Here is a 10,214-nt window from a genome sequence, read left to right as displayed (position 1 = left end):
TTAACAAACATTTATATTACATTTAAGAGTGAACTATGTTGTTATTCAGATATTTAGATGTTTATTATCTGGCAACAACGTTCATCCCTTTAGGTTTCCTTTAATGGATAAGAATTTGATTGTTACATTTTATATAATGTAAAGTATTTCACTTCAGGAACACTTGGCTTCTACTACGAAGGCTACTGATATATATTATAGGTCCTGAAAAACACTTACTCTATCTACTGGTCAAACTGTATTCTGTTTTTAAATAAATAACAACCCAATAATGGTTTCATGATGTTGACGTTCAAACGTTATATTGAAGAACGCCACCTTTAGGTCTCTCAACATTTCAATACTAATATTATCACAAGTTTCATTGAAGTTTTTATTTTTATTATTTTTTAATTTAACATTATTTAATTTTAAGAATTTTAAAAAGTGCAACGTGAAAACATAAAGTGAATGTTTGTTTGTTTGCTTGTTTAAAATTAAACACAAATCTACACAATGAGCTATCTGTGTTTGCACGCCACGGGTATCAAAACCTGGTTTTAGCAGAGAGAATCCGAAAATATATCACTGTGCCACTAGGAGGCTAAAGGGAATATATCTTCCATCTCTTAGATGCAACATAAAACAATGCATCAAATTCCACTTATATTAAAAGGTTTGATGTTTCTATTCTGTCAGTTAAACAAGATAGACATAAAATAAGAACATTTTAGATGCTGAAATAATATATTGGATATTTAAAGAGACATAAAAAATGTGAGCATAAAAACAATATCTGGTTATATATATTAAAAAGAGGAAATAAAAAGATTGTTCTTTCCTTTTTCATTTTTACTGATTAGAACAAAAGTAGTATTGCTAAGAAGCTTAGAAGTTGTTTGGTCTTCTTTCCATCGAAGAAGAACTGTGTCATTCATTCATTTCGCTGTCCTGGAAATACATATAGTAAGAAAAAAACCTCAATCAGTCGTCCGTCAATGGTAGGTTAATTTAAATTAAATATATGAGTATTTTGTGCATTTTTATGAAAAATATTATAGGTTTTAGTCTCGAAGGTTCCAGAACATTTCTTAACCATAGAATAAACAATAATACAATTATTAGATCTGAATTATACATCTTTTTCTTACCATCAATCTCAAAGCCAAAGTAATCGGTTCATGAGTTCTTCTTCAAACAGTTCTGTGTTTAAAATATAGAAAAAAAATGAGAACTTTGGAAAAACAAATACAAGAATCACGAACACTTAAATATATATTGTGATGTCAAGTGTAGGCAATATCTTAAAAAAACCAACAAATGTATACATTTTTATAAGTGAAATGATAAATTATTACAGAGATAAAACTACAAGACAAAACGAAATAAAATTTATAAAGTTTAATTTTGTATAAAAACAATCGTTCCAATAAACTTAGGAGATTAGATAAATATATCAAGAACAAAAAATAATAATAAAATATTATAACCATCATTATTATATGATTTATTTTAACATGTTTATTGTAGTTCAGAGTTAATAGTTAATAATAGCAGCGATGTTTATTTGAGTTTCGTCTTGTTTTTGTTTATAATAAACGAACATTTTGTTTTACTTTATGTAACTCTTAGTGTCAAAATTAATACAATTAACATTCTGTATATATATGTATTATATATATATCTGATGAAATAAACTTACGTGGAAGACAATTCGATCCAAACTTCTAACTGCGAAATGGATGAAAAATGGAAGTACTCTTTGTCAAAACTGTTGGTTTAACGTTTAGAAATCATACTGAATTATATAATTTACTTGATACACCCTTAAACCTATGACCTGACATGTAAAATTGAGTTGAAAGAAAACTTTTGAAATTCAAACAAAATGAAATCATTAAACCATTCTTTCATCCCACAGTTCACCAAATGTTGTTATAAAATTTGTGTTTACGCGTCTTTCCTGCTTTATGTAGCATAAAAATAAATTAAAACACTTACCAGGTACTTTCTTACACAAATTTCAATCTGAAATAAAAATCAAGAAAAAAGTTTATTTGTGTTAATATATACTTCTAAATGATAACAGTAACAATATAATCATTGTACAATCTACATTTGTAAAACCCAATTCTGAATTCACCTGTAATGTTGAATAACCTCCAATTTTCCTTGGGAATAAAAGGTTATAAAGGCTAATATGTTCAAATTTAAACAACACCAGCACGTTTTTAAACTTAAAGTTATATAGAAACTTTCACTGAGTAATTCTAGCTATTATTAACCCAGCTGAGTTGATCTAAGTTACTCGAAATTATAGTTCTATGTTACCTATATCATGAGCTTTGTTATGTATCAGTTGGTTTATATACTTTCATTTCACAAAATAAAAAACGTTTGTTTAACAATTTGTCCCCGTTGAAACCCTTTTTACTTATACAAGCTATAAATTAAGTGTGAAAACAAACGGTACAATAATATTATATTTGTTGATGTTTTATTAGTGCAAATATTCACAATGTGCTACTCATCCAAAGGTATTACAATATTTCCTATTAAAAATTTTTCCAACAGTGCTTTAAAACTGTCATGGCAAAACATAAACAAACAGCTTGTTATTAGAACGCTTATTCAGGGAAGATAAGTTTTTGAAATTATTTTGAAATATATAGTTAGGACAAAACTGGTAATACTTGGATAAACAGTGACTTGAAAATAATCTGTTAATTCGTATGTGTAGATTTACCTGAAATCTACTAGTCACGTTGTTACAGATTTTGTTCAGAAATTCTACATTTGATAAACTTGGAGCGGTCTGGTTCTGGCACAGTCCGATAACGTTTCTCTGACGTATAAACAGAAATAAACAGTGTCATAAACAACAAAGGATGACTTATTTGTTATAGTTATGGCGCTGTAAGAGATTTGCAATAAACGTGTAAAAATATGTATAATATTTGATATTTTGCAAGATAAAATGTCATATAATCTGAGAAATACACATAGATTTTTCTGATAAAACATATCTGGAAATATCAATTTTTTTCACAGTTACCTATTAAAATATATGTATGTAAAATAATAATACAAAAATAATTGCTTTATATTAAGGATAATTGCCACTTTATAATCATTCTAAGTCATCAATTGAAAAGACATTTAAACGAATTTTATACAATAACACAATATGTGTACCCATTATCTATAATACCGTATTAATCTTTTTCGATACATGACTAAAATATATAAGAAATAAAAAAACAGTTATACAACAACAATATCAAATTATTCGTCACTTCGATCACTGTACACTAGTATAACCACAACAAAAGCACTGAAGTACTGCTATAATAACTATAAATATAATATAGTTCAAATATCATCACTATATGCATGTTATAATACAAATATCATAAGCACATGCATGTTAATGTATAAATATAATCAATACAGTCGTGTTACTGTGGGTACTAGTTGACTTCCTTTTAATCTATCATTGAAATATTAAGGGCGTCCGGTAAAGGTAGCCCTCGTGTATCTTTGTTCCAAACTCGTAAGAAACAAAACAAAACAAATTCTACGTGCGTCTAACACATCTCTAATATTATAATTCTCAGTGGATATAACATTCTTTACCACTGTGCTAAAGAAATACAAATAGTAATGTTATACTCACTTCAATCACAGATGAACTGTTCAGAAGACATTCGTAACTCGTAACTCTTGTTTTATTGGTAGCATTTTGATCTAAAACAAATTAAATTTTTAATTATACTTTGTACACAGCATTACTGTTAGGCCTACTAAGGTTTAAACATTGCATTCTTTATTTTGTCCTTTAGAAATATTTAGGTATTAGATGAATGAATGATAATAGTATTCCAAGTACACTTTTTCCATAACCATTCACACCGTAACAGTTAATGTAATAAAATAAATTTATATAAATAGAATTCTGTGTTTTGAAATTTTCATTGCATATGTAGACGAGGGTAAAGGTGTCGATTTCGCATATCTGGATTTTCATAAAGCATTTAACATAGTGCCACATTAAAGGCTTGTGAAGAAACTTGTCTCTAGGTGTGGGGGATAAATTGAGTAATTGTATAGAAGAGTAGGTTCATGGAAGAAAGCAGAGGGTTGTTACCTATAGAGTTCAATAAAACTAAATTAATATTAAAAGTGATATACCTCACTTGCTCTTTTCGATTTACATTAAAAACACAGATGAAGGAATGGTCTATGAATTACCTAAATTTGCACTTCATATCAATGTCTAATATGCTAATAGGTGTGAAGAGGATGTTACCAATTTATAACAGCATTCAGATCATTTATTGAGTTTGGCAAATAAATTGCCAAATTTATTTTTTAATGACAATAAGTGCAAGATAATAAATGTGGGTGATCATAATTTCAATTATAAGTATAATTTGGATGGGAATAGCTTTAACAGTGTCTTGAATTAAAAGTATCTTGGTGTAATGATTGACCATTCTCTTAAGCCATTCAAACAGTGTGGTTATTGTCAGTGAAAGGACAAGTACGATTTTAGGCTGTATCAACAGATAATATTGAATACAAGTCTAAAGAGGGTATTAATTCATTCTACAGATTACTGGAGAGGCCCCACGGGGACTGTTGTGCTCCTTACCTTGGAAAAGACATTGAATTGTTGAAAGTGGTTCAGAGGAAGGTAACCGAAAATGGTACGTAGAATGGAAGACCTGTTATATGAGGAGAGATTAAGGTCATTCAAATTGTTTCATTTTGAAAAAATAAGGGATAAAGGTGATCTGACTGAAGTGTTTATGAGTGAAAAAGAAATTGCTAGTGTTAACGTATGAACATTTTCAGTACTTAAAATAGAACATTATAAAAGTAGGGAAGACAAAGATAGAATTAGGTAAAGTAGAATCGGTCTTCAAGTAGAACAATTTTGTTTTTTAAAATTAGTGTCGCTATCGTATGGAATGAGTTTTATTCGGATGTTATAAAAGTAGTAAATTTGAGTGAGTTTTAAATAAAGCTTGATAGATATATAAATAATAAAGACTAGCTTTAAATATTTTTAATGTTTATCTAGTTAATAATTTTAGAGCTTTTTAGACCGAGTGGGTTACAATAAATACAGTAACATTAAACAGTATTTAGAAACAAAAAGGGAAGTATATATGCAAAAACGGCTCGTTTGGGTTGAGAAAATATTTTACATAGAAAAGCAAACAACGTTTCGACCTTCTTTGGTCATCGTCAGGTTCACAAATAAAGAGGTAACTGACCGGAAGCTGACCAGATGTTTGGAAGGGGTTGTGTAACTGAGTGTCGGAAAATTCAAAAACTTTTAATAAATACACAAACATTATCCAAAATTTACAAAAAAAAACTACTTAAAGCCATGTTGAACACAAAATACAAAGAACTACATGACTTACATAAACAAAAAATGAACCTAGATCATTAATTGGCATGCTGCATTAAACCAGAGATTTACGGACTTATACAACGAAACATAAACCAAATCAATACTAAGAACGACAGAGACAAAAAGATCTGCCACAACAAAAACTAGAAAAACTAAGATGCAAACAACAGAAAAGACACCAACACGACAAACCGTTGACTAACCTCATAATTGACAGATCCGACCGACAATTAAACACAGACGAGATGCATCTACTTAACAAAGGACTCAACTTCGCAATAGTACCTAGGTACATTCCAACCATAGAAATCAAAACATGTTTAGAAGATCTAGCCAGGAGACTTGTGATACTTTCTACAGAAAACATAAACAAGAAAACAACCAAAAACAACCAACAGAAAGAAGACAACTTAAATAATTTTATTGACATCCAACAGCCAAACTTCCCAGGTAAAATTAATAATTTATATTTTCCAGAAATACATAAAAACAACATCTTAAACGATTTTTTCAAAGAATTTTCTCACAAAACCATAAACATAATTTCACAAAACAGAAAGCTAAAAAACAATCTTACAAAAAGAGACATTAATTCCAATAAAAACCTAAAACAAGACAAAAACGTAAAAATTCTAAAAGCAGATAAAGGTAACGTTATAGTCATAATGAACACGAATGAATACATCCAAAAAATGAAGAACATCCTATCAGAAACGAACAAATTTAAACCAATACACACAAATCCAACAAAGACACACGAGACGCAACTAAACAGAATACCACTAAAAATGAAAAAAGCCAACACAATTTCACAAACACTTTATTTCTACCTACGCAAAACCGACTCACGCACACCACAAATATACGGCATCCCCAAACCTCATAAACCAGATTGTCCATTACGACCAATTATGTCTACATATGAATCGTTTAATTACAATCTTGGTAAATACGTAGCATGGGCATTCTCCAAATATGTAACATCAGTCAGTTCATTCATCAAAGACTCTTTTAATTTCAAGTCTAATCTAAATCAATTTAATCATAAAGCCTTAATGGCCAGTTTTGATGTTATATCCCTCTTTACAGAAGTTCCAACCACTGAAGCCTGCAAGATAGCCTTAGAACTCTATATCCGAGACCCTAACCCAACTATAGACATTCCCAGCAATCAATTAGCAACCCTCATAGAATTAACCACGATAAAGACAAACTTCATGTTCAACAACCACAACTATATACAAACAAATGGCCTAAGCATGGGCAACCCAGTATCACCAGTTCTAGCCAATATTTTTATGACACGAGTTGAAACACAAGCAATTAACACAGCATTACATCCACCACTATACTGGTACAGATATGTAGATGACACGGTTGCGGGATTCAAATATACAGAACACATACTTAATTTTTTCAATCACATTAACTCTATACATCCCAACATTAACTTCACATGTGAACAGGAAGAAAGCAATCAAATATTATTTCTTAACCTAAAAATTACAAGAACCGACACACAGTTCAAAACAGGAATCCACCGAAAAATCACCCATACTGGACTATACATTCCTTGGGACTCAGCACATGAAACAAAACAAAAACTCAACATACTAAGAAACCAAATAAACATAACCATAAAACTATGCTTACCAGATAAAATTAACGATGAATTAGACAAAATAAAACAATACTTCATCAACATCAATAAGTGTCCTCCACAAATCGTAGAAAACGTTATACGCACACACCTAGACAGAAAGCAAAATCAACCAACAAAAGTAAATATATCTCACGAATCAAAAAATCACGAAACCATATACTGCTGCATACCATATATTCCTGACATCAGCAGACAAATAACCAACATTTGGTAAAAACTAGTAACAAAATATGACATTCCAGTTAATACTAAATTTATTCAAAAACCAGGCACAAAACTGAGGTCTATACTATGTAAAAACTATACTGACAAACACCACACCAACATTATTTGTAAAATACAATGTGATAACTGCCACGACTTCTATATTGGAGAAACAAGTAGAAAAATGGAAACCAGATTCAAAGAACATAAAAAGTCACCTTCACACGTTTTCGAACACTGCAAGTCAAATAAACACAACATAACCATAGAAAACACTCAAATACTAAATAAAGAAACAAACATAAACAAACGCAAAATTAAAGAAGCCTTACTTATACAACAACTTAAACCCAAAATAAACCAATATAAAGGAACGCCTTTATACCTATTATATTAATATAATAAAATAAATAAAATTATATATTCAAACATCTAACACCGCCCTCTACATTCCGACACTCAATTACACAACCCCTTCCAAACATCTGATCAGCTTTCGGTCAGTTACCTCTTTATTTGTGAACCTGACAATGACCGAAGAAGGTCGAAACGTTGTTCGCTCTTCTATGTAAAATATTTTCTCAACCCAAACGAGCCGTTTTTACATATATATTTCTCTACAAGTGAGTTTTCTCGACATCACTCACCAAAAAGGGAAGTATTGGTCCGTCTGGGCTAGGCCTGGCATGGCCTAGCGCGTAAGGCGTGCGACTCGTAATCCGAGGGTCGCGGGTTCGCGCCCGCGTCGCGCTAAATATGCTCGCCCTCCCAGCCGTGGGGGTGTATAATGTGACGGTCAATCCCACTATTCGTTGGTAAAAGAGTAGCCCAAGAGTTGGCGGTGGGTGGTGATGACTAGCTGCCTTCCCTCTAGTCTTACACTGCTAAATTAGGGACGGCTAGCACAGATAGCCCTCGAGTAGCTTTGTGCGAAATTCCAAACAAACAAACCGTCTGGGCTACCCCATCTACAGTGCGAAACGCGACGTCGTAAATGAATACGGTGAATAGATGTGCGGTTGGAATATTATTATTATACAATTTTATAATTCTTGAAAATTTCTAAGGGACTAGATAAAGAATGTAGTGTCCAAAAATATAACAGGCCTAATACTAATATCTCAAAACAAGTATAATTATAATCTTGCTTCACCATCTTGTAAAAGACAATTACCTAACGACGTATTTAAATTTTCTTGACATTTGGTCTACACTATAAAATAAATAAGCTTCAACAAATGTTCGTAACTTATAACTTCACAGCTCGAAGACAACATTTGTTCTTCGTTACGTCAAAACTATTTTAACATAAAAAAGTTAATTTGGAAAAAAATTAATAGAAGAGATTTACAAGATTTTAGTAATATTTTTGTCTTTTCATTTGAAAATATGGTTGAATATTAATATTATTTTTCAGAATAATATTTCTGTCTTTTCGTTTGAAAATATGGTTGGGATATTAATATTATTTTTCAGAATAATATCCTATGAATGTTTTATTTATGTGAGAATGTCATTGTTACATAACCACATTGATATGAGTCGCCCCGGCATGGTCAGATGCTTATGGGCGTTTTACACGTAATCTGAGGATCACGAGTTCGAATCGTCATCACAGAGAATATGCTCGTCCTTTCAGCTGTGAGGCATTATAACACATCATTGGAAAAGAATGTTTGAGCAATAATTGAGTAGGACTAAATATTTACGTTTAAAACATTCGTGACAACAGTCTTACATTAAGCACTCCAGTTCAAGAATCTCCATCATCCAATTGGGTAAAACAAGCGGTGTAGAAATAAGTCCTGAAGTTTATTGTATTAATGTTCATGTGTGCGTATAGTAATGACATACGTTGAGTAAAGATAAAATATTATTCTAGTTTCAGATCATTCTATCTATTCTTGTTATATAATTAACAAATATATTTATTTTATATTAGTAAACAAACTGTGCTTCGTGCTTTGTATCTTACCAGAATAACTAGACAGAAATAATGTAGCTCTCATACAAGTAATTAGTCGTAATTTTAATACTTTTGAAGGGTATTCTTGATTGTATCATATCAACTAGAAATAACCCTTGACAAACAGCTGCTTGCTGGATAACTCGAGGAAGATGGTTATGGTGGAGACTAACTCCAAGTGAATTAATCAGTAGCGTTTAATTTGACCAACAAATTACTTATAAGGAATTGAGAAAACACTGTCATATTAGTAACGGAACTGTACACTGTGAAAGTAAGGTGGTTGTAATCTGGACTAAATCTGAATTAAATGGTCCATCATGTGTTATTAGACTAACGAATACTCTATAAATGATTGTGAAAGTAATAGTTATTAACAACAATAACTGTAAACCGTGAAACAACATGGATATTAACAACAGATTGTGAAAACATGGCAGCTAGTAACAACAAGCAATGTCCACTGTGAAAACACTAGGGATATTCACTACAAGAAATGTAGTGTGAAGACAGTGTAGATGTTTACAATAAATTACCTGTAAACTGTGAATACACCATGGATGTTAGTAATAAGAACTGTAAACTGTGAAAATATCAAGTTGTAATGCTAAACATGGGTTAAATAAATACTCGATTATTTTTACGGGAATTATGTCTGCCACAAATGTCTAGGTACATTCTTATATATAATGAAAAATGAACGTATTATGGTTACCAATCTCTCTAATCAACATAGACCTTTATTAGAACAACAAAAAGTTTATTTGTACTTACCACAACATAAATAAATGAGCCATATACTTATTTGTAATCCACTGTAACAAATACAGCAGACCAGAAAAATATAAGTAGCGAGAAGAGCTCTATTCTTCATTCTGTTAGTATTATGTTGATATTAACGACTGTCGCTTCTTATATAGTGTTGGTTGAAGAAAGAAAAGGAAATTTCATCATACTATCAGATTTCTATTCAGACT

At 30.9% G+C, this 10,214-nt stretch overlaps 1 protein-coding gene and 1 long non-coding RNA gene across 2 annotated transcripts; both read right to left on the bottom strand.

The window, feature by feature from the left end:
- Positions 1-648: 648 nt before the first annotated feature.
- On the bottom strand, positions 649-1,751 carry LOC143236851 (uncharacterized). Its single transcript, XR_013019772.1, has 3 exons — positions 1,682-1,751; positions 1,131-1,182; positions 649-930 (listed from the first exon to the last, which is right to left on the bottom strand). It is a non-coding gene; the product is annotated as an uncharacterized LOC143236851 (long non-coding RNA).
- Positions 1,752-1,895: 144 nt separating this feature from the next.
- On the bottom strand, positions 1,896-10,180 carry LOC143238528 (uncharacterized). Its single transcript, XM_076478820.1, has 4 exons — positions 10,012-10,180; positions 3,656-3,726; positions 2,726-2,824; positions 1,896-2,007 (listed from the first exon to the last, which is right to left on the bottom strand). The coding sequence occupies exons 1-4, from the start codon at positions 10,109-10,111 to the stop codon at positions 1,948-1,950; spliced, it is 330 nt and encodes a 109-aa protein (XP_076334935.1). The 5' UTR covers positions 10,112-10,180; the 3' UTR covers positions 1,896-1,947.
- Positions 10,181-10,214: the final 34 nt, after the last annotated feature.

Source organism: Tachypleus tridentatus, chromosome 13, assembly GCF_004210375.1.
Source record: "Tachypleus tridentatus isolate NWPU-2018 chromosome 13, ASM421037v1, whole genome shotgun sequence".
NCBI classification, from domain to species: domain Eukaryota; kingdom Metazoa; phylum Arthropoda; class Merostomata; order Xiphosura; family Limulidae; genus Tachypleus; species Tachypleus tridentatus.
This window is presented reverse-complemented; position numbering and strand designations above follow the sequence as displayed.